Source organism: Rissa tridactyla, chromosome 1 (assembly GCF_028500815.1).
Source record: "Rissa tridactyla isolate bRisTri1 chromosome 1, bRisTri1.patW.cur.20221130, whole genome shotgun sequence".
NCBI lineage: Eukaryota > Metazoa > Chordata > Aves > Charadriiformes > Laridae > Rissa > Rissa tridactyla.
In genome coordinates, this window is record NC_071466.1 from 89,805,007 (window position 1) to 89,829,742 (window position 24,736).

General features: G+C 41.2%; 2 protein-coding genes across 14 annotated transcripts in view; one reads left to right on the forward strand and one right to left on the reverse strand.

Moving 5' to 3' along the window:
- The window catches only part of KLHL15 (kelch like family member 15), a 31,817-nt gene extending 25,690 nt beyond the window's left edge, over nucleotides 1-6,127 (reverse strand). For 3 of the 13 annotated variants that reach the window (XM_054224662.1, XM_054224563.1, XM_054224589.1), the window contains exons 1-2: nucleotides 4,945-5,814; nucleotides 3,491-3,587 (exon numbers count right to left, since the gene is read on the reverse strand). The gene's annotated coding sequence lies outside the window, so the exon portion shown is untranslated. Of the gene's footprint in view, nucleotides 1-1,097; nucleotides 1,410-1,578; nucleotides 1,686-1,921; nucleotides 2,043-3,490; nucleotides 3,588-4,775; nucleotides 4,921-4,944; nucleotides 5,816-5,897 lie in introns of those variants that run through there. The other 10 variants (XM_054224654.1, XM_054224645.1, XM_054224606.1 and 7 more) reach the window with 9 other exon arrangements.
- Nucleotides 6,128-6,156: 29 nt separating this feature from the next.
- On the forward strand, nucleotides 6,157-20,457 carry EIF2S3 (eukaryotic translation initiation factor 2 subunit gamma). Its single transcript, XM_054224676.1, has 12 exons — nucleotides 6,157-6,312; nucleotides 8,608-8,671; nucleotides 9,171-9,298; nucleotides 9,422-9,543; nucleotides 10,929-11,023; nucleotides 12,211-12,369; nucleotides 13,690-13,824; nucleotides 14,759-14,853; nucleotides 15,764-15,908; nucleotides 16,342-16,511; nucleotides 17,554-17,726; nucleotides 20,016-20,457. Exons 1-12 carry the CDS (start codon nucleotides 6,244-6,246, stop codon nucleotides 20,077-20,079), a joined length of 1,419 nt encoding a protein of 472 aa, XP_054080651.1. The 5' UTR covers nucleotides 6,157-6,243; the 3' UTR covers nucleotides 20,080-20,457.
- Nucleotides 20,458-24,736: the final 4,279 nt, after the last annotated feature.

The following is a 24,736-nucleotide window of genomic DNA, read 5'->3' on the forward strand; positions in this document are numbered from 1 at the left end:
CCATAAGAATGAGTCTTTAACTAGAAAAACTTGTATCACTAATACCTCTTAGATGATTGCAGTGTTGAAAACTACAGATTTGCCACTGCTCTCAAAGCAGACAGAACTGCTCTATCCCTAGTGCCAACATTCCTTATTATATACGTTTGTGGCTTCTATAATGATTAATTATTAAAAATGTAAGAACAAATTATAAATAAAGAATTATTTTCTCATTGTGAAGATATTTATTGAGAAAATCACAATGTATTTTATACAGAAAAGTAGCAAATTAAGTATTTCTTAGTAGCAAAAATATAACCCTACTTCTTTATATCAAAGTGTTTGGACTCAGCACATAAACATTTAGCATAATAAGAAGGTAATGAGCTACAAGTAGTACCTAAACTATATTAGTAAAAATAATTTTAATATAAATTAAGATAGGTGAACTACCTCTTACTTTTTATTCTATATATTTTTTGCTAACTTAGTTAATACTTTTAGCATCTTCTGAGAAAATGAGATTGAGATTTTGCCTTTTGTTCAAGACACGCAGCTTTTGACCTCAATACCAAATGTCAATCTAATTTGTCAAGGACAGAAATCTCAAACATATTAAATTTTTACAAATTTCCCCCAAATTGGCAGCTAGATAAATAAAAAAGAACCAGTGTCTCCAGTGTGAGCTCAACAGTTATCTGTTCTGCTTTGCTTGCTGAAAGGCAAATCAACACGTGTAAATCCAAACCAGCCACAGGGTATAATTAAGGAAAGTGAAAGGAGATGAGTGACACTGGGAAAGTTTATAGGACATGTGGTAGAAATTAAACACATTAGTTAGGTGTTGGAAGGAAAAAGACAGAAAGGATGTTGGCACATGGTGGTATACTGAGGGGAGTTGAGTGCGAAGTGGGGCAATGGTGGTGAAAGAGCTGGGCTATTTTCTTAGGAACGAGTATAGACAATAAAGAAGTCAACAGGAAGCCAGACTTCAATAGTTCTGCCCTTTTATCCAGTAACAGCTTTATGGTTCCCCTATTCTTCTTCTAAAGGGGGAAATAAAAAAAAAAAAAAGAAGAAACCTTTAATTTTGTAAGTGACGTTTAAGTATTTACCAAATAGGTCTAAGCTCCAGTACCACTCCTGAACAGCAGTCTACTCGTTCTGTTCACAGATACTTTTTTCTCCTCCAACGTCACTGACCGCGAAATAGCCATTTTCGGGGTAGGCACTCAGATGACCTACTTCAGCTTGTCTGCTTGACACGTTTAGCACCACTCCGCTGCGAGCCAAAGCTCACAGGCCGAGCTTCCCAACGAACAGGGCAGGCGGTCTCTGAGTTAGAGACCTGCCGCGGCCGCCCCTCGATCCACAGCTCCACGGGCGCGCAAGGTTTTAACGGCGCCCGCCCGGCACGGCCAGGCCATGCCCGCCGCCCCCTTCCCCGGCGGCCGCCCGTGCCGCCGCCGCCGCCTGCCTCGGCCGGCAGACCCGGGGGAGGAGGGTGCCTGAAGGCCAGGAGGGGGCCCGGGCCGCCCTCGGTGGGGCGGGCAGCGGCGGGAGGGCCCGGGGGACCCCGGCGGCGGCTTCACGTACCTCTCGGCGGCGGCGCTGAAGACGCGGCTCTCCCGCTGGACCGGCGGAGAGGGGGGCCTCTGTGTAACATAAAGCCGGGGGCGGCGGCGGAGGGAGGCGCCGGGGGGCTGAAGAGAGGGGCAATGGCTGAGGCAAAGCCAGGAGGAGGAGGCGGAGGAAGGGGGGATCCTGGGCTCCCTCCTCCCCGCGGTCCGTGCTCAGGGGGAGGTGGGGAGCCGCCCCCCGCCGCGCCGTGCCTGTGCCGCAACTCCCGGGCACCGGCGCTCCCGGCCCTACCTGGCCTGGCCTCACCCTCGGGGTCTCTGCCGCTCCCGCCCGCCCCCCACCGCTCACACTTGTTTACCTTCTGCGCTGCCTAGCACGGCCGCAGGCGCCATCTTCCCCCACCACCGGCACCCCGCGCCGGCCGTCACTTCCGCCGCCACCCGGGGACCCGGCAGAGGGAGGGGGGGCGGCTGCCCGGGGCGGCAAACCGCCACCGCCGCGCCCCCGCTTCGGCCTGGCCCGGCCCTGCTCCGCTCGCCAACCCGCGCCCGGCGGCCTGCCCTGTCCCATCGGCACCTCCCTGTGTCAGCCAGGTGCCGGGCCGGCCCGGCCCTGGCTCTGCCGTCCCGCACCGGCAGCCGCGGTGAGAGGAGCCCCTTACCGGGGCCTTGGGGACGCAACAGCACCAAGCATCATCTGCGTCTGTGTGCTGGAGCTCAGCTGCAAACCATGGCCCCAAAGCTTCCGCAGCTCCCGGTGTTCTAGGGCAGCAGCCTCCTGGGGGTGTTGAGCTGCAGCCCACCCCGGGCAATAGCAAACCCTGCTAGGAGCTGGCTGAACTCCTCCCGCGACACCTGCCCAGCTCCCCACAGGCAGCCTGGCCAGCCGGCGTGGGAACCGGGTCACCAGAGTCCCGCGGGTCAGGGCCACAGCCACCAGTGCTTGGTGTAGCAACAAGCTGCAGGCAGCTCAGGGGGCGGACATGGCAGCCTAGCGTGGGACAAAGAGGGCTTTGCCTTAGCACAAGCATCAGCTCCTTGTTTTCTCTATCTCACCTTTGCCCAGCAAACTTTGACTTTTTTATAAGAGGTGAACTAAACTACGTGGACCATCAGTTTGCCACTGCCACCCCCAAACCATTCGCTACCTGCTACGTACCTCCCTGTCACCTTCTCTGTCACTCACTGCTTTAAATAGCAGGCCACACGCTGCCATCCTCTCCCTGTTTATTGCCGTTCCCATCCCCTTTGCTGCCTATTTTCAGTCTCTCATTACCACCTGCACCCCATTCTTGATTTATACAAGAGCCGTACCTCCCTCCTCTATAGCTGCCACCCCCAAGATGAACATCTTCCCCACCTTTCACAGCCTCACACAATGAACCAGCAATTCCACGCGCTGCTCCACAAAAGACTTCGCACTGCGATTCCCACTCAGTTCAGCTGCCCCCCTACTGCGCCCTCACAGCCTGCTTATTCCACGCTACAACCTGCTGCCGTTCGCTCCTTCATCCCAACGGCCCAACCTCTCTCTGCTTGGCAAACTTTATACTATTCCACCACATCTGCTTACACATGCGGTACATTTGCCCCATCTCCCCAGTCACCGTTTGAAAACCTGTTACTTGTGCGCTTGTAGTGAAGCAACCAACCTTTACGTACTGACTCCACTAAGGTAGATACCCTTCCTGCGGCACAAGTCTCAAAGGAAAGACATTCCCTCCCTCCTTTATTCATAGGACACGTCTCCTGCTGCACCAAGCACATACTTGCTCGCATCTCGTGCTTCAGCAAGGAAAAACTGGAGTAGAAAGTTCTTCATACACAGAAGTAATACAACTTCATGCATCCATCTGCCCTCCTTGGACTTTTGACCTTCATAGGTCAGCAAGCGTGGAAAAAGCTAAGCAGGACTGTTTTGGTTTTACCTGACTGTCATTTTGCTGTTTGCAGTTTGTGGTAAGCTGAGGCGTAAGATGATCTTCAGGTCTCTCCTAAGCGCTGCCACAGAAGACGACCTCAAACCTAGCCAAAAAAAAAAAAAAAGCCCAACAGCTTTGACATACTTACTCTCAGCACTTAAAAGCGCAAAACGCACCCCATCCCTTTCTCCTTTACATTGGACAATTTCCTCTACCGAAAAATCAAAATATGATACCAATACCTCAATTGTAATCTCCTAAATAAAAATGTGAGACTGCTAAATTTGGGCCCTTGACAATGACCAAGGTTATCAACATTGCCTTAGTTAATATTAATTTACACAGAGATTTGGGCTGATGCCTCCAATTTAGGTATCTGCATGAAGTCAGTTACTAGTTTCCAGTGGCTTAAATGCGGCTATTGCAATGAATAAAATTCTGGACATGCGTTTTTGAGCTACAGTAATGTACTATTTACCATTTAATTTGAGTAATTTTAAACATTATTTAATTTATAAGTATAAGCATAATACAGTTGATGACAACTAGAAATGGTTTTACCTACTTTAATTAGACATTTGCAGACTTTTCTGGGTTTTCTTCATACCACAAATATTCCCAAATACAGTCAAAGTAACAAGACTACCTCAGAATATGCAAAATGTATCATCTCATTGTTAAAATATTAGCAACAGTTGTTTGGGCTTTTTTTTCAGATCCTGACAGTTCCTGGCAAGGATTAAATCCTTTCTAAAGGCTGCTGCAAATGTGACAAAAACTGTTCCCATAATTTTACACTGCAATGCATAATTTAAATGCCTAAGTAACTACAGAATCTAGTATTTTCAGTTTGTTTTCATAAAAGAGTAATTATGTATGCCTGGATGTCGAAGCAACTACAACCAAGTATTGCATCATGTTCCCACTATACTTTGCGTATATCGGTCATAAGGATCTATTATTATTCCCAGAAGTGAGATATTTTATACAGAATTGAAAACACCGTGTGGCTGGATGAGAGATTAGGTATGAAAACTTATTTTCCAGACCAATGTGCAACATTACTGGGTTGCAAGACAAATTACCTTTTGTCATTGGCAACATCATTATACATACTGGTAAGGTTTCTTACCACACGTTCACATTCATTTCTTCAAAATAAGAATGCTGGCAATGTACTTGCTCTAGGTATATCCAGCAGAACTCACTACTAACTCTTGTATCAGGAAACAATGGAAACAGTTGCATTTGTGAAAGCAGGAGGTTATAAGCATTGTTAAACCAGGCATACCAGTTTCACAGATTTCCATCATCGCATTTCAATCACATGGTTGTCTGCTCCAAACCTGTTTTTTTGAACCAAGCAGTCAGCCAGGCAAAATCCGAGAACCATCACATTTTCCAGTAGGCAAAGCTACTGCCGATGAACATGCATGTATTTGACACGATTGGTTACTTACACTGAAACCTGTTTCTCTGATCATCGAAGAAATCCTATTAGTAGCAACAACCTCTATGCCTTTAAGAAGTTTCCAAGGACAAGTCAATTCAATTTCCCATGGGGGATGATTGTGAACTTGGCCTTTAGTCTCTGGCGAACCTCCAAGCTGGCTCTCATCACTAGATCAGGGATTTTATTCGATTTTAAAAGCATTTATGTCATACCCAACTCTGAAAACAGCACATATTTGGCAGGGCTTTTAGCTGCTTGGTACAAAAGATTTAAGCTGTTTGTATCTTGGGGCATGGTCTTTTATCCATATGGTCTCCCTAACACTAAGCACTCAGTCTACAAAAGACAGTAACAAGAGAAAGGTTGAAATTCAAAATCTTATCAGGCTGATGGCCAGCAGAGATTACTAACATATGCAGACTGACATTTTACTGTTCAAGCGGGTAAGCTGATCAGACATCAAATTAGATATGCTCATTCCAAGGACATACAAGCACATCTCGCTTCAATTTTACCCCCATCTTCCCCTCTCCATCACACCCACTCACCACCCCAAATAAACCTACAGCTACCATGCTGCGAGACGTGCATCAACAGATGCTGATGCACAAACCGCAAACACAGGATCAATCTCCTTTTTTTGGTGCGCCTTTCAACCAAACTAGGTCCCCACCCTGACCGCCCTACCGAAGCAATGGCAGTATTTTGCGTGTGTAAGCACACACAGCGCTAACACACAGTCACCGCGGCCCTGCCGCGGAGACAAAAGACCATCCATCCCCTCCCCACAGGAACACTCAGAAGCCCGGATTCCCCGGACGCGTGTCGGTGCAGAGCCGTGTGCCAGACCCCCACATGGACTCTCTAACGTTGCTTTTTAACCCCCATCTCCCCCCCACCCCCGCCCCAGGGCCTCCCCTCAGCAGCTCCGCGCGTTCCCCCTCAGCCCACAACCGTTACCCGGCGGCAGGCGCGAGGCGCAGGCGCGAGGCGGCCGTCCCGCCCTGCGCCTGCGCGCGCACGCGGAGCGGCCCTTGCGGCAGGCCCGGTTGCATCACCCGGTGCGAGGGTGACGGTGTGGGTCGGGGGGTCCTTCTCGGGGCTGCCTCGAAGCGCGCCTGAGCCGCTGCCGATCCGCGGCGGGGCCAGCAGACACCCCGCGCCGCCCAGCGCGGCCGGTCGCCGAGCCGGGCGTCTGCCCCGCGGTCAGCGGGTGCCGGGGTGCGGGCCGGCGGAGGGGGCGGTGACGAGCCGGGGCGGGGGTCAGGCGGCTGCGCCAGACTCCTCGCTTCCTCTTCGGGCCAAGATGGCGGGGGACGAGGCGGGAGTGACTCTGGGGCAGCCGCACCTCAGCCGGCAGGACCTCGCCACCTTGGTGAGGCCTGCCCGCCGGGCGCCCAGGGGATCGGAGGGCGGGTGGCCGTGGGCGAGGACACCGAGAAGCGGCGGATGTGGGCCCGGGGCTGGGGCTGGGGCTGGGGCTGGGGCTTGGGCGGCCGGCCGGCCGGGCGGGCGGGCCGCTGTGGGGAGCAGGGGCGGCGATCTGAGGCTGAGGGGATCCGGGCCTCCCTCCAGGCCCCGCCGTGTCCTTTGGGGCCCTTAAGGCTGGAGGGGGCTCGGAAGGCGGCGGTGGTTGGGGGGGCCGAGCTGCAGCACGCCGTGGCTGGGGGAAGGGGTAGGTGGAGGCAGGCGCGGGGAGCAGGTTGGGCTGGTCGCAGCGGGTTTGAGGCGCTTGGCTTGGTGGTGAGGCGAGTCCGAAGCTCGGTGGGTTGGCGTCCTGGCTCTGCGAGTGAAGCCTTTGTGCCGAGATGTGCAGCCTCGTAAGGGCTGCCCTGCCTTAGTGGTGTTAAAGGCTCTTCCCTCTCCCAAGCAGAATCATACATTGGTGTCCTGTTTCCCAAGCAGGATAGATGGATTGGTTGCCAGCCGTGTCTTGGTTGGTATAATAAGAAAATTTTCTTGACTGCCAAGAAAATAAGTTGCAGTGGTCTCTTGCTGTGGTAGTCTTGCCTATTAAACGTCTCACCTGGGTTGTTTCACTTACTACAATTATGTGCAGACAAAAGCAGTCGAAAATCACGGTGCTGGCTCCCTGGTGTTCAGCAAACTAGAAGGGCTTGTTTGTCTTTACAGTAATAATGTTTGATATTCTTGAGGTTTGAGCACAAGAATTCTTTTTGTCTTATAGCTAACCATCTTAGTAATTTCAAAAAGTTTCTTTACTTCCTTTCATTTTTGACCATGGCATTTGCCAGTCAGAAACAGCACAGATAAGCCTAGTTGGGAGGTTGGTAGGAATTACCTTTAAGGCCTATGCTGTACTTTTTCAGTTGGCCCTTTAATGCTTACTATTGACTGGAGCTTATAGCTGAGCTTAGCATTATATCAGTCTTGAGGAAAAAATTGTAGGCGTGCATAATTGTGTGCACCAGGAACACTTCTTTTGATGACAGGGTTTGCATCATGCTTATGTGCTTGTTACCCTGCTAGATGGTGCCATCTGCAGGTCATGTTCCCGTCGTTGACTTCAGTGTGTGCAGTCGTTTTAAGTTAGTTATACACGTAATATAAATTTAATTGCCTGTGTTAGGTGGAGAAAACTTGCTTTATATTGAACATGAGCATTTTATTCATGTAATATTCGAGAATAGAGTGAGTGAGCTTACACTCTTACACAGATGTGTTTATTTGATTGTTTTACATGGAACATGCATGTAAGTGTAAACAATGCATGATTTAATGTAAACGAATGTATGTGTGTTATTTGTATCTTAGCAAAATATTTATATCCTGTCCTGCACTGAGCACTCTTTTGGCATCGTTGAGTCTTTGATTGAACTGAGCAGCTCATCCATATGAATTCAGTGCAGGATGGAAATTAACTGTCAACATTTTCAAAAATAGTGCAGAAGACATTTCAGTGGATTTCAATATTTGTCCAATATTTGGACAAACAGCTTTTTTAAAAAAACCAAAACAACTCTTCCAGAGTTGTCTTTTTAACTATAGGGAATGTATTTGTATGTATTTTGATTTGCCAGGAGTTACTAGTAGGTTCACGCAACAGGCTATTTAGGACAGCAGAATTTTTGTCTGGTACCTAAAATAGTAATAACAGGATTTGAGGAAAAAATAACCATTAAAACCCAAATTAAATCCATAGCGCTAATGAAATCTCTGGACCTACTGACTCCAAAGTGTTAGTTGTAACTATATATTGACTGTAGTGGAACCTTATACCAGTTAAACAACTGTCTATTGACAAATCTTTGTTCTTAAAACATACGTGCAGTTCGTCATGTAGCCCATGGAAAGTTAATTTAATTAATTATGGATAAGTAAGGTTTTTTTGTGTGCTAGAGCTTTTTATGAGATTTTTTGTTTTGTTTACTTCTGTATTTATTTAACACCTCGCAGCCTCTACCACGTTACAGTCAGTGTTTTAATTTGCAACCTATACTGAGTTACAGTCAGGATTTTGTTCACTTTTTGTCCTATTTCACATACTTGCACATACTTTCACATACGGAATGCATATATAGAATTAGTTTTATGAGCTTGGTTGGATTTTGCTGAATAGAACAACTGGATAATTTTTATGAAAATACATATAATACTCTCTAAACTTTTAGATACAAGATGAGTAAATTCTAAAATCTCCCTCATGCAGGATGTTACCAAGCTGACGCCTCTTTCACCAGAAGTCATCAGCAGACAAGCAACAATTAATATAGGTAAAACCAAACTTCTAAAAAAGAGGGGTGCATTAACGTGACTCTTTCTGGTGCTCATGTAGTAACGTATGGTACCTATGTGAGAACATTTTTAAGAAATTCTTACCGAAACAGAATGCAATATAGATAAAGTGTTTTTATTATAAATTTTATCAAGGAGCAGGAAGAGACTTGTCAAACCGTTTTAATTTGAATAGCACCAATTTTACTTAAGGACGCTGTTGAATTAGGCGGGGAATAGTTGCTAAAGCAAAGTTTATTTTACCTTAAAATTAAACATTGAAATGAGTTTCATGAAAGTGCAAAGATCTGTCCATTGGGAGCTTAATTTAGGATCTTGTTTGTTTAAACAAAAATGATTACGAAACCCATACATGCTTCTGATGGAAGCTCCTGACTTACTGGCTACAGAGAGTTTGGGGTAATTATGTGTTGACTGCAATGGAACATTGCACAAAATTAAACAATTTATTGACAAACATTTGCTTTTAAAACGTAGGTACAATTGGCCATGTAGCCCATGGAAAGTCAACAGTAGTCAAAGCTATATCTGGAGTTCATACTGTCAGATTTAAAAATGAACTGGAAAGAAATATCACAATCAAGCTGGGCTATGCTAATGCAAAGGTGAGTCATTACTGTAAGTCTACCAGATATGCTGCTAATATGTTTCTGGGTGGATGTAAGCTGGTAAGTAATTAACCCTTGATGCATTAAACTTTTTCTAATTTTTTAATAAATTACTTACAGATTTACAAGCTGGATGACCCAAGCTGTTCCCGGCCAGAGTGTTACCGATCCTGTGGAAGTAGCACCCCAGATGAGTTCCCTACAGATATTCCTGGCACCAAAGGGAACTTTAAACTAGTCAGGTAACTGCAGTAAAATGAATGGTATAAATTGTGTTTGCTTCCTTTTACATAATGAAAAATAGTCGGGATTGAGCTGCAAGCTGAATGTATTGTTATGGCAGACCACATTTTCTTACATGCTGGATCTCCCTGATCTAATGTGTCACCTAAACAGCCTTGTTTTTATTAGTTGTGATGGTAGGGCACGACTGTGTCTTCTGTTCTTGGGTATTTGCAGGACTCTGAAATGAATTTTTTTCTGCTATTAATATAAGTACATTTTAAAGCCACTAGAATGAGAACTAAAGTGAACCTCACAAACGCATCTTTAAAATTCCATTTTGGAGGGTGACCTTTGTTAAACTTTTTCTTCCTAGAGGCAGGAAAGTTTTCAAAGTTCTTAAAATGAATATATGAAAGCCTGATGCTTAATGTTGAGATCAGGCCTCTAACTGGACGCCAGGTGTCCTTTATTTATTTAATTTCTACAAAAGTATAGTATGGTCATTGTGCAAGCATAGTAACCACAGAAGTGAGACACCACAAATGAGAGTAGTCACAAAGACTGTTGTATGACAAGATTCTTAGTTCATGCTTATATATAAAATACAAGTAGTGCTGTAATCATCTATTTCCTTCCTTTCCCCAGATTCCCAGTAGAGCAGTTGTTCTAACAGTAGCTTCTGCTGGAGTGTGACAGTCATGCAGCCATTATTAAACTATTGGTTGAAAGCTTCGGATTCTTTATCTTACTGTTTATTTGCTTGTGGTAGATTCTTAATATTGTCAGCGAAGCAGAAAACTAGTACCTTGGATTTTTGGTGGTATGCTACCAGGAAACAAGGATGCTTTACTGAATACGTTCAGGCAAGAATGTAGTGAATTCACTACTGTGGTCTGCACGATAAAATCATAAGGTTGGAACTAAGAGCTGTAACATTGTGTCTGTGGATAAATCTTTGAAGTAAAGTGCAATTGTAACTGTGTAATTAACAATGCATAATTTTCTAAAATTGAAGAATGGGAGATGACTTTTAAAAGAGATAAGAGAAATCCTGTGGGTTTGGGTTTTTCTGCTTGTGTGGGGAGTTTGGTTCGTTCTTTTTTATTCTGGTGCATTTAAATCTAGTCTAATCTATAAGTAACATGAAATATTAAAGCAGTACCTAGTGTGGATATATGGTATCAAATCTTAAAACTCAGAAAAACTATTCAATAGCCATTAAGTAGTCTTTGTGTTCTTACGAAAATATTTTTAAGGTGTTACTTCTCAGCATCTGTCTTGAAATGTTTATTTATCTATCTATTTTAAGGCTGCTTTTAACCTTTATGTCTGTTTAGCCACTCAAATAAATTAGTCAGAGAAATTGTTTATTGGCTTTTGGACTAACCTTTTTCTACAACAGGCACGTCTCTTTTGTGGATTGTCCTGGCCATGATATTTTGATGGCTACTATGTTGAACGGTGCAGCAGTAATGGATGCAGCTTTACTGTTGATAGGTAATGTTTGCTACACAAAAGCAGAGCTCTATTTTTTTAATATCATGAAGCAACTTTATATGAGTTTTAAAATTTAGTGGGGTGAGTGGTGAAAACAAAAAAAAGTACCGTAACTAGCTCGTTTATTTAAACATAGCTATAAATACTCATTAATCTGGTAGCTGGCCCAGTTGATAGAAGATCAGTTAGGTAAGATGAAACCTTGTAGTAGTATAGCACTGTAAAACTTACATCATTTTATGGAAATGCATTGGCTTACAGGTACATTTTGTGTTTCTCTGACGCTTCAGTTTGCTTTAAATACGTAGCCTTAGCCATACAGGAGAGTCCACAAACATGAGTACAAACAGTAAACCCCAATGAATATGGAAAAAAATCAAGGTACAGGAGATTTATCTTGATGTAGACAACTTTTAATCTGATTTGTAAACAATGGGAAGTGAATAAAACTCATTTTTGTATGTCTATAGAAGAATGTAGTGCGCTCTGGTGATAAATAGCAATTATGTTACTTCGATATGGCACGTGAACAAACAAGAACAGCTTCAGATACTGTAGTTTAAATGGTCTGAGATAGCTGATAAGCTGTCATTCCTTCTGCCTGTTTAAATCTAGAAAATGTGATAGACCAAATTTCAATTGAGATCAACCACCACAATAGCACATCAGGCCAAAGTTGGCTTGTTGGATGGCTGAAATCCAAAGCATGCTGATAAATGTCCTATTCACATGCTTGATACATCTACTGTGTGTTATAGAGTTTGTGAATCTTGGCATTTTTATGGCTTTGGTGATAAGAAAAAAACATAGAATTTTAAGATGTTTTTTGAAAGGTGAATTGTCCATTATGCTAGCCAGTACTGGGATGTCTAAAGACCTAAAGGATGGAATAAGTCAAGTGGACAGAAGTTAGCTGTCAGTATCTTTGGAAGTTTTAAATGTGTGTTTCTCTTGGGAGCAAGTATAATGGGGGACTCAGTCACCCTCTTATCTGTCTTATATTGTGTGGACGCTAAAGCCAGCAGTTTTGGGGAAGTGTAGGTGCTTATTAACTGGGATGCTTCACGTGTAGCTTACTGAGAGCTGACTCTTTTTTTATAAAGATAGAATGGAAAGTAGATGTCTTAATGGTAGGAGTTTTACCTATCTTTATAGTTTCTATATTGCAGTTGCTTTTCTTCTTTCAGCTGGTAATGAGTCATGCCCTCAACCCCAGACCTCAGAACATCTAGCTGCTATAGAAATCATGAAACTGAAACACATTTTGATTCTACAGAATAAGATTGATTTGGTGAAGGAGAGCCAGGCTAAAGAACAGTATGAACAGATTCTTGCATTTGTACAAGGTAAGTTTTCAACAACAGAAATCCAGTTCGTGGTGGTAATTCTTCTGTGTTGGGAAAAAACAGATAGTGTTTTTTTTTTAATATGTTTATAGAAGAGCTTTTCTTACTCAGACGATGCTGGTATACATAGTCTGTTAATCTGTAAAACAGACCTTTGAAGTTGTGATTCTTATCTGTTTCAGACTGCTTACGTACAGTAGTGTTATAGCTGTTGGTTAGAGCTTTTGATATAAAACTACTAGCAATAGGTCTTGTCTAGCAGCTTTCACTGGATTTGTGGTTTCTCCTTGGCATTGTATCTTCTTGGATTGTTTCTTTGCTGGAGATTGTACTGTGATCTTACTACAGTGCAGGAGAGAACGAAGCAGTGCTTTCTAGGGGCACCTTATAGCTATAAATGCGTTAGTTACTTTTATCTAATCACAAAAGATTTGTCTTTCATCTCTCTCTCTCTCTCTGTAAGTCCAGTTCAGACAGAGTTATCCTACTCCATCCATAAAGTTCTGTTCAACTTTAATCTAGTGCTTTGAGTTTCATCTTTTCCCCAGAGCTTCCACTGTTTTCCCTGCTTATCTGCTTTAGCTGGAGTATGTGAAAAGCTGCAGAGGTAGATTGTCACCATCAAAAGTGGCCAATGCTTCTCTCTCTTTTTTTTTTTCTTTTTTCTTCTTTTTCTTTTTTTTTTGTTTCAGAATTGTTGCCTTGCATAAGCTGTTCATAACAGCTATGTTGGAGTGGCTTGATGTGTAAATTTGGAGTTCTTGTGAGACCTGGAGTTATCACAAGAAACATGGATACCATTAAAACTATATTTAACAAGCTTTGATAAATAAATAAATCCTTCCATAAAGTTAGGATTTTTCTAAAATATGTATTTGTATTGCAAAACTTAGAAAATATAGATCATTAAGTTGATAGGCATTTTAGTTCATCAGAATGAAGTCTGACTGTAAAATTAATACTGATATATTGAATACTGAGATACCCAGTCTCTCTGAGGAAATGATTTTAAGAATATTTCTGATCGCAACGTAAGAAGTGAATTCTCCCTTAGAACAGAAGATTATCTTGCACAGTGTTCAGAGAACAACTGTAAAGCTCGTCAGTACACAATTATCCAGAGGCAACACAACCGCCTCAAAGTAGGTCTGGCTGCTTTGAGCTAAAACGTTGAAGGGAAGGGTAAATGCTCTGATGCTATTTTGGGAAATACATGTAAAATATGCCTTGAAATTCTGCCTTGAAATAATGACAGAACTCTTGGTCATGTTGTTATAAATACCGTATTAAGGCTTCATGTTGGACTTGATTTTGGTTTAGGTACAGTTGCAGAAGGAGCTCCAATAATTCCAATCTCGGCACAGTTGAAATACAACATTGAGGTAGTTTGCGAGTATATAGTGAAGAAAATCCCAGTCCCTTTGCGAGACTTCACATCTGAACCAAGGCTTATTGGTATGTAAATGCTTAGGTCTGGGCTTTGGTGGCTAACCATTTATTGCAAGTATCTATACTTGGCAAGTTTAGAGCATTCAGCATGTTGCTGAATGCTCTAAAGAGGTAGGTTTAAAAGGAGCATTTAGTGCACTCTTATTTTAAAGCTTGCATATATTCTGAGAGCTGTGTCTTTTGTTCATAGTTAATTGCTATAGTTAAATCTTTTTGAGGTAATTGCTGGTTTTTATCTATGCTCTATGTGTATAACAGCACTAAAATACAATAAAGATGAGAAACTTGCCTGTGTCTTAGAACATTCCTTTAGTTGCTATGAATTTAAATTTGATTTAACAAAGTACTAACAAACTCTTGAATTTGAAAATTAAATTATTTCCATGAAAACCTTATAGGTAGCATGGTTAGATTTTCTGTGTTAGAGTCCTGGTATCTCCTGAAAGCCCGAGTTGTTGTACAGCATATTTTGAAATTCAGTTCCACTACAGTGAATCCGTTTGTTTGCTTTTTTCCCCACACACCAAGCATGGGAGACCTACAAAACATGTTCAGAATGCATAAAATTGACTACATTAAAACAAGGTTACAATAGTCACAATTGACTTTGTGAATATTGAAGGAGTTAATAGTTGATCATTGCTTTCTTTTTCAGATACTGATATTTAAATTAATTTTTGCTATGCAGAAACAGTTAAAAAAGCCATTTATGTATATGAGCAGCTTAAATGGTTTTGAGAACAAAATCAGCTATATACCTAAAAATTCAGAATAAAATATTCATCATATTTTAGTGTTATCCCTGAATTATGTTTTCATAATATCTATAAATATATGTATACCTTAATAAGAATAGGGAAGCAAAGTTGCCAAAGAAAGGCACGAATTCTTTAAAAACCTGATCTTAAATATAAACTTGGTTATGGTCTCTTCTTTTCAGTTATTAGATCTTTTGATGTCAACAAGCCTGGCTGTGAAGTTGATGATCTTAAGGGGGGTGTAGCTGGTGGCAGTATTCTAAAGGGTGTTTTAAAGGTAACCTTTTCCCTCTCTTGTCTGGAGACTTATAATTATAAAAATTTGTGGAGTTTTTGCATGCTTAGTACAAAATGAATCTATATAATTGAATGGTTTGTAAACTAGAATACGGTCACATGACACCTATCCATTCTCTCTGTCCATTATTTTGACCTGTTTTAAAATACCAGAACAAGAAACATGTATTTTTGTTACTGTGGTCTTAACTTTTGCTAATAATGATACTGATGTCATTGCTTACAAAAATTGAGGGAGCTAAATTTTTTTCTGTCCTACCACTTTTACTTGCTGAATTACTTGGGGGGAAGGAGGGGAGCAGAAAAACTTTAAAGGTACTTCTGAAGTGTGTATAGGTTCCCACAGGTCCCACTTCCCCATTCAAGTATTCTGTGTATTTCAGTTTTTTTTTATTTTGCTTATGGGATACTGTCGATAAATGGGTGCTTTAAAAGTTGCCCTGTTGGACTGGAAAGCAAACTACATCTTTGAACATTTGTACAACTTGTATTTTCTTTGTCTTGCGGTTTATTGATGCTGATCAGTTGCACCGATTGAATTAACTCAATTTTTCCCAGTGCTGTAACATTTCTAAATGAGATGTCATTTTAAAAAATAAACTAAAATGTAAATACTGGAATTATTGCTGATAAATATCCTTTGCTAAAGCAGTTCTGTAAATTGTATTGAAGAGAAAATCAATTGCTTCATTGTCTGTAAGATACAGAGCTTTCAATATTGTTTGATTTGCAGTAAACAGTGCAACAGAAGTCCTAGAAATTCTATAGTAGCCCGGAACCAAGGTCTTGTATAACTAGATCTTGGGATAAGTAGGTCTTATCTGTGACTAGTAGTTAGCTTTATGTTCCTGTGAAACATTCAGTTAATCACTTTTCACTTTTGTAATTAGGTGGGCCAGGAAATTGAGGTCCGTCCTGGTATTGTGTCCAAGGACAGTGAAGGAAAACTCATGTGCAAGCCAATCTTTTCCAAAATTGTGTCACTCTTTGCTGAACACAATGATCTACAATATGCTGCTCCAGGAGGTCTTATAGGTAAGAGTATTCTCTTATTAAAAGATTAATTTCTTCATGGTTATTGAAAACACTTGGTTTCACTTAACGATGAATTTCAGTGTAGTAAACAAAAAGGCTATGAGCAATTTCAAATAATACATGTATGTAGAAATAGAGAGACAGCATGGGTGTGAAAATTAGATATTCAATAAATAAATCATTTTCCTGACTGTCAGGGGCCAAGTCAGATTAACTTGCATTGTTAATTGTACTGGCTTTAACAGTAGAATGTTTCTTCATTTGAAATAGACAGAGCTCGGTCTTGCTGACATTCTGAACGTGCTGTGAGGTAACAGGGAATTCCCAGTACATTCTCAGTTTGTTGGTTTTAGATCTCCTTCAAATATTTTAATATGTAAACATGACAGCTACCTTGCAATTACTCCTTGTGACTTTTCTTGTTTTCTTGTAGGTGTTGGAACTAAGATTGATCCAACTTTGTGTCGGGCTGACCGAATGGTAGGCCAAGTTCTTGGTGCAGTTGGAGCACTGCCGGAAATATTTACAGAGCTAGAAATTTCCTATTTCTTGTTGAGACGACTATTAGGTGTGCGCACTGAAGGAGACAAGAAAGCCGCAAAGGTCTGTACCCCTTTTTTTAGAAAGACAACACTATGGGATTTTTTTTCTAATTTCTTTTATTAACTTCTTGTGCTAAATTTTATTAGCATGTAATTTTTTCTAATTCATGTAGTAGTTTTGTCTCCCCGTTCATACATGCTTGTCACAAAACTTACCTGTTTGTTTAATATTATAGAAGAATACTTCTCAGAGGAGTAGGAATTCCTATCAGAGTAGTTTAAGGTACCATAAAGTATTTATGTGTCTTTGAAGTTAGGTATTCTTCTGAACATATTGGTAGTTGTTTTCCTTTGCTATCAGCCTATTTATTTGTGCAATAATTAGTTTTATACACATACTGATCTACTTCCTACTTACATGCCTTTCAGAGATTCTTTCACTGAAGAATTTTTTAAAGCTAAGTATTTTTGAAACACTGTAGTTGAAAAGAAACTGAACTTGATACACAGCGCAGTCTCAGGTTCCGTGGTCCATTTTACACAAATCAAACTATAAAATCATAGTTTTCCCCGTTAGCACTAAAATCTATGACTGCTTCATGCAACAGTAAATTAAGTGCCTCAGCTGTCTCCTTGTCCTGTGAAATTAATTCTTTTTTGAGAAATCATTTTGATGTATGTAGGCATAAGGGAAATGAGAATATCCAGAGTATTTAAAAAAATGGTATAACATTCCAATTTGTAGCAATATCTGAGACTGGTTTTGCTTTTAAAACAGTATGTGCAATCTTCAGGATGTTTTGGCATGATATACTTTCTTGGAATTTTTCTACAAGAAGAACCTGCAGTACTATATACCCAACATACTTACATATTTGTCCTTTCATAAGAGTTAAAATATAAACTTCATCCACTGACACTTGTGCATGGTTTGTGTGTGTGGGTATTTAATAGGGTTTTTTGTTTCTCAGCTATATCTTTTCTTTTTGGTATCTAGGTAACAGGAGATACTTCATATTGTCTGTGGTATGTTGTTTGTTGGTTTTTTGTTTTTTTTTTAATACTCTAGCTTATGTTTCAAAGTTTTGTACGTTTTACTTCAGGTGCAAAAATTATCAAAGAATGAAGTTTTAATGGTAAACATAGGATCCCTGTCTACTGGAGGGAGAGTCAGTGCAGTAAAGGCTGATTTGGGAAAGATTGTGCTAACCAACCCAGTATGCACAGAAGTTGGAGAAAAAATTGCCCTGAGTCGAAGAGTTGAGAAACACTGGCGGTAAGTTGGTGCTAAATTGGTAAAGTACCCAGTTGTTTTAATGTTAGCAAAAAAAAGAAAAATACACGGATCTGATTTTGCTCTAGTTATATGTCTGTTTTTAAAATTCCTCTGGATTCTCCTAACACATTGACACCACTATTGTGGGATGCTTAATTTAATTTCTAGCCTCTTGTGAAAGAAGCGTTAACAGGTGTGTATCTATTACTTAACAGACAGGGAAACATCAGCGGTTCATGGTTTGTTGCCATAACATCCATGCTGTAATTGAGCTAACAGTAGGCTATCTCAGCAGCGTGTTTTGAAAATTCTAGTAATGCTAAGCGAAAGCCTGTGTTTATACACACCTAGGTCAGTGATGTTCAACCTGTTGAGCTGTGTGTGACTTCTAGTGCAACTTTGAAGTAATATCAGGGGAATAGAGGAGGGACATTCTAAGGTTCAAGTATTTTATGTACTATGAGTAGAGAGGAAAGAAAAAAGCATCAAACTGGATTGACCCATTCAAATTACGAGTATAAAACGGCTGACTGCACAGAATCACCTAGAGGCTGAAAATGATGAGCAGAATTGATTGATGATTCATTTTAAGCTTGGTGCCATACTTCTCTTTAAATGATTATGCATGCTGTACCTATTACGTGTTCCATAGGACTGCCTGAATATCATAAGAACATAAGGGTATTCAGATTTGTTGACCCTGCACAGCTCTTATAGTATGAGGGGAAAGTAGAAGGGAGTACATTCATACAAGAAGTCCCTACCATATGAAAAAGAACCAAGCTTTACATATCCATGCATGTGTGTTTCTTTTTCAGATCAACAGGAAAGCATAGATGAGAATTCAGTGCTTGCTGTCTCAGAGCTATCTGACAAATTAGGGAAGAGATTATTCCCTAAAAAAAAAAAACAAACAAAAACCCAATTAAAATGTAACATCTCTTGAAGGGAGGCAGGGAGATAAAAGACAGGACCCAAATTAAGTCAGGGAAAGCAGAAGGAAGAGGAGAAACTATTTATATTTGAAATGATGCTTTTTTTGAGCTATGGACTGACAGCCTGTGTAAATTTTAATGCAAGTTTTGTTGCTTCTGTAGATTACTTCCCACTTGAAAAACATGACCGCATTTTGCCAAAGAGCCCACTTGTCTCTGGTTTATGGGGTGAACAAGTAGTGTCAGCCTGGTGTGAAGATCCAGTTATTAAAAAGTTGCCTTCTATGCTGTATTAAATGGTCAAAGGGCCAACGTAAGGAAACTGAAAGTTGAGAAAAGGGAAAGGAGGAAAGCTGGGAAAAGCAGCCAAATAAAATCCAATCGGAGTAAAGACAATATACAGTTGGTACTGTGAAAAGGAACTTGTAGCCTGAAGCAATAGAGTACTGAAAAGATGGAAGAAAGCGAGAAAGCAAGAGATGAACAGGAGGTATAAAATAGAAAGTAAATATATAGGAGGATAGAGGTTTATCAGCAAATGGCCAAGCAAACAGGAGACACTAGTGAATCCAAGGAACAGTGAATTCAGAGGTGGACTAGTTATGACCTGTGGATATGGCCCTAGGAAGTGGGAAGTGATGGGCTAGTATACTTCATTTTCTGGTGTCCAGAGACAGGCTCTACTGCTCAGCAAATTAAATTGAGATGCATATGTTTCTGTGTATCTCTGTGCCAGAAATCGGAAATGTTTTAAAGACAGTTGTATTAATAGCATGGACTGCCTGCTGATTGTGGAAATGGACATGATCTTAATTTCTTTTTACAAGCATATTTTTCTGAGGCAGCAGTGGCCTATAAAAGGGGCCTTAATGTTACTGAATATAAATAGTACAACTTACCCGAGAGTTGAATTACCTTTTATAGGTTACATGTTCATTGAGAGTTACAGCTCTGTTTAGAATCTTACTGTCATCCTGTCTGAATTTTAACATTTTCATTTCTATATGAAAGTAATGCAGCGCTGCAGGCAAAGGTGAGAGAGATCAAGCTGTGAGTAGATTTACAGTCCACCAGTACAACATAAGTGAAAGCATTTTCAGATTTCTAGTTTACTGTTCAAAGAGACATCCCTTAACTGGTTACAAACATACAGATGTTCTCTGTCCCTCACTCTCTTTTTATTGTGTGTTTCCACTAACCAGTCTTAAATCTTGTAGGATATTTTGGGTGGGAGAGAAGCGGAGAAATGCAAAATGTGAGAACTGAAGGTGCAAGAATGACAGAAGGATGTTGATTTATCCTGGATATTTCTGACTGCTATTAGAAGTAATACAAACTGTTTTTCTTTTTGCAGTTTAATTGGTTGGGGTCAAATCAGAAGAGGAGTGACAATCAAGCCAACTGTTGATGATGACTGAAGAACAAAAGAAAGTGCTTCATTTTTAAAGATGAAGTGCCTATTTCTATTTCGGAGGGGGTGTATTTTCACAGCGGAATTGGAAGCTGTGCAAACATCATCTTTGAGTTGTATGGCTGTCCTCGTACATTTTATTGAATTTTACCCTCTTACTAAAATACTAGTCACTATCACCATTAAAAGTGTAAAAGAATTGGCGTAGAAGTGGGTTTAATTATCCACATTTTAGTAGAAATTAATTGTACATGTCCCATGGCATGTCTAATTTATGTTATTTTGTGTTTCAGACATATCTGTTTAATATCAGTCAAGCCAGCCCCAGTGTAACACACAAACTATAAATCTGATACTGAAATAAAATATTGCTTATTTTCATTAATTCATACAACTTTTCTGAGTAACAAAGACTGCAGTGATCGTTCAACCAGTGCAAGAATTAAAAGGAAAAAAAAATACAACCAAACTCCCTTTGAAGACTAGGCCCCTTTCTGCACGGTGTTTTCTTTACAGGTGTTTACAGCAAAAACTTTATTTCTTAGTTTGTATGGTTCTGACTTTAGGTTTATAGCTGTATTTCACTTGGTAATTAGGATGGCAACATTGACTGACTTAAATTTGTCACTTCCAATATTGTGAGGGATTTTGGTTAAACCCCCAAAGAAAAACTATGAGTAAACTGGATCTGAACTGGCAGCACTGGTTTTTACATTATTTTAGAATGGCTTTATGAAAAGAATGTGATTAATTTGAAACATAAGTGTTTGTCATCGTGGAACTCTGTGTGGGTGACCTGAGAGTTCTTTATACAGTAGGAGTAAACTGGTTATTTCAAAGTTATATTGAGTGAATATTAGCTTCGATCTTGAACCATAAAATATCTGGAAAAGGCTGTAGAAGGGAATGAGTGGGGGTGGGGTTGGGGGGAGACGGAATTCAGAATGAGATGAGGAAAAAGGTATAAAACCACTTTTACTTAGCTAGCCTGAATCACACTCCTTAGGAGAAAACATCGTGTAATAAACTTACTGTAGGGTGCTAATACTTTCATCCATTTAGATTTAACTCTTCCATTTGTACTAATGTACATAGTTCTAGGTATTTTATATACTGGACTATTTAGCAAGTCGTGCTACTTTTCATATTTTTATACAAAGTACTGTGTTCATTTTCAAAGCCTGTTTTCAGTGTTTAAAATCTTCAAGGGCATTCTAGTTCTAAAGGTAAAAACCATTTCACCCATCAAAATGGACTTCGATGAAGCAGCTTGAGGTTTTTTTCCTGATTTTGCGTTGTATTTTGTGTTGCCTTATTCCATCTGCATTCCTGTACTCAGTTTCTCCATTTGTAAAGTACTGCTACCTCACATGGTGTTGAGACTAAATACGTTAATTTTTATATAGTTCTTCTCCTTTTTAAAAGAAAGAGAGTTCAGCTATAGTTCTTCCTGATTCTCCTCGTACTTGAGCAGTATACAATCTTAAATCTGTCTGTTTCGAAGAATGCATCTTCCATGCTTTGGAAGCTCAGTTTTGTAACTCTGAGTTCTAGGAATTTGGATAAACTTAATGTCTTGCCTAGTTTGGGAGCACAAGGGTGAGCACACACACAAAAAAAGTAAGCTACTGCAGAGCGCTAGGTTGACGCCACCATCAGGGTGAAATCTAGTCCAAAGAGTTCTTTCTAGATGAACTGAATGTGTGGGTCTACTGATAGAGAAATGCTGACGTGCTTCTGAGGAACTGGTTAGGCATTTTTAGGTGTCCAGATGTTTTGTAGATTGGGCCTTCATCTCTCCATCTGCAATTAAAAAAATGAGAGTGCCGTAGTCTTTCCAAAGCACTTAATGTCCTTCTTCACTTGGGTAGGTAATAAATGCAAAGTACTAGTATCGTCCTAGTGCTAGGATTAGTAGCCTGCCTTACATCCTTCCAGCTAAATAGCTGGAGGTCATTACTTGATTTAGGTCTAAAATGTTATTCGATACTGCTGTAGTTGGTAGGTGTGTGTTATCAGTAATGTTAAGGAATGCTTTATGAAAGTGTCTTGTTCCCTCTGAAATATTAAGTAATATTTTGTTGGTCTGATGGCGTGCGCAGGAACTGGTGGGAACTAGAGAGAACAGAGGCGATGAAGTGCCAGGGTAGTGAATTTTGCATCTGACCCATTCTTGCATCAGCCTGCTTTCACGATGGCTCTTCCAGGCTGGGCTAGGGTTTGGGGGGTTTTTTCAGCAGCTGCTGCCCTCTCCCAAGGCAGTTCCTTGTGTTCTGAACTGTTCTCCACTTCCTTGTGATGGTAGGCTTAGGTTCGTTATTTGCGCGTGTATGCTGTGCCGTGCGGAAAAGAGTTGCCCGAGAGTGGGGTGGTTGTTACAGAATAGTGTGTCTGGCCCAGAGTCTGTTTCTGATCCTTCCCAAGAGAAGAGAGGTTAGGAGCATGTATAGGCAGTCTGAGGTGTCAGCTAGGATTTACATATGACATAAACAATGTGCTATATATTCTGTCATGTTGTGACAGTGGGGGGAAGGTGAAAATACAACATTCTTTTTTTGCCACCAAAATGTTAGGTTTCCTCTAACTGGAAAGCTGTGACTCTGCTGGCATGAGTAAAGAATAATGGGAACGTTTTGAGGCTTCAGTGAATACGTGAAGCATGTGCCTCTGCAGCCTCAGAGCGCCAAGTATGAGCAGCGTGAGTGTAAGTGTATCGTGTGCTGATGTGTCTGTGTCCACCCACTCTGCATTCACTGGATTGTGACGCTGAGATCTAGATGAATGAGAAGAGAGGAAGAGACGCCATGTAAAACTAAGAAGTTGGAAATTACTTACGTTTTCTTGGCCAGGATGAAAATAGTAGCAGATTACTTATGAGCTGTCTCACTTCAGCAGGGATTTGTTTCAGAATGATAATTTTCTTTTAATTTTTACCCTTCATAGGTCAGATATACCTACCTGAATGCAGGCGTGTGGTTGCCTTTCAGATAGGTTGTTGGCACAAGTATGGAATTGGCAGCTATCGCAGTTACCGCGTTCTGGAGCGGTAACTGGATATAGCAGGGCATCCGAGGTGGCACCAGTACCTACACTTCGGTAACCCAGTCTCTTCCAGTAGCCTGTCAGAACTTGTCACTGGTTTTAAGAGGGTGCTAGAATAGTGGTACCTCTTCACTATGGGGAGGAAAGTTACCACCTTGATAAATATTTCGCAAAAGACCTCCGGTATCCAAGAAACCTGCCAGACCAGTGTAAGTTACTGGCTGTTTTGATTTTGTTTTGTTTTTATCGACCTGTGATTGGTTCTGTATTAAAACTAGTAAGAGATGCTGGCTGGCTGTCATTCCAAGGAGTTTTTGCTGGTTAGCTGGAATTAAACCAAGCTACTTAAGAAACCGAGTTCTCCATTGTGTTTATCCATATCACAAATACCGTACTGCCCTGCAAACCACTCACAGTTAAAATTCAGGTTGGTTACCTAGTTTAAGAAATTAGATTTTAAGGAAGAAAAGGTGGACAAAACTTAAAGCAGTTCTTCACTGTAATTTTTTGTAAATGCAAGTGTGGTGACTGCTGCTTCACTTGATTTTATGCATGGAAACGAGGTTATTCTTAATAAAAGTGGGTATTAGTTTCCTATTGTTTCTGATGGAAATGAAGTTTAAAACTGAATAGAAGCTCTGGGAGGAAAGAGTGGTTGCTCTCCAGGCCTGCATGCAACCCCTGACCTAGAGTAGCTCTCCAGCACTATGCTCCACATCCGAGCCTTTGTGGCTAGAGAGTGTCCAAAAGCAGTTTTTCTGTGGGATGTAGGCCTCCGTTTTGGTTTTTTTCTAATGTTTCTGCTTCCCATCCGGATGAGTATCAAAACATTATTAATGGAGCAAAATATCTTTTAAGAGAGCAGAAACGCTCTATTCCAGATAGCAAGGGTCACATCTCTCCTTCACAGCGAGGACTTGCACCTCTCATCCCCATCGGTGTAGAATGCCGAAGTCCTCATCACTCCAGGTACCACAGGGGGATTTTAATCCTCTCTATGTCCATAATCCTCTTCATGGCACGGGACTGGCAACAACTGCCAGGACGCTACAGGGGTTTGGAGGACCAGTGTTCAGAACTGGGATTCTAATTAACTCCAGGTGGAAACAACTTATTCCAAAGCAGAAAAAACACCTGCCCACGGGAGAGCTTGTTCAGTTTATTCCTATTTCTTTTCTCCCTTCCCTTTCTCCTGACGGCCCTCTCTGAAAATGAGAGGTGAAAGTGATCCCTTTGCTCTTTGTACAGAAGGTCTCATTGTCCTGTAGACTAGCATCTAGTCACTAACAGTGACAACAGACGTAGAAGCGTCTTCCCAGGGCCCTGTTCCAAGTTCTCTTCCATTCAGATCTTGCTACGTAATGGGCAAGAGAATCACCCCCTAGCAACTTGTCTAGAAAGACGAGCCTGCTGAAATAGGGAAACGTCGGGTTAACGATAACTAATGATAATGATACAGCTGCTTTAAATGAGCAGAAGTCTGGGTTGCTGTTGAAGCTTGGACCTTTCCTGCTCTTGGATGCTTGTTGCCCGTACCTGTTTTATCAGCTCCAGTGCTTGTACAGATGTGCGGTGAATCAGATGAGGAAACAGGTTTGAAACACTGATTTTTTTTATTTTAG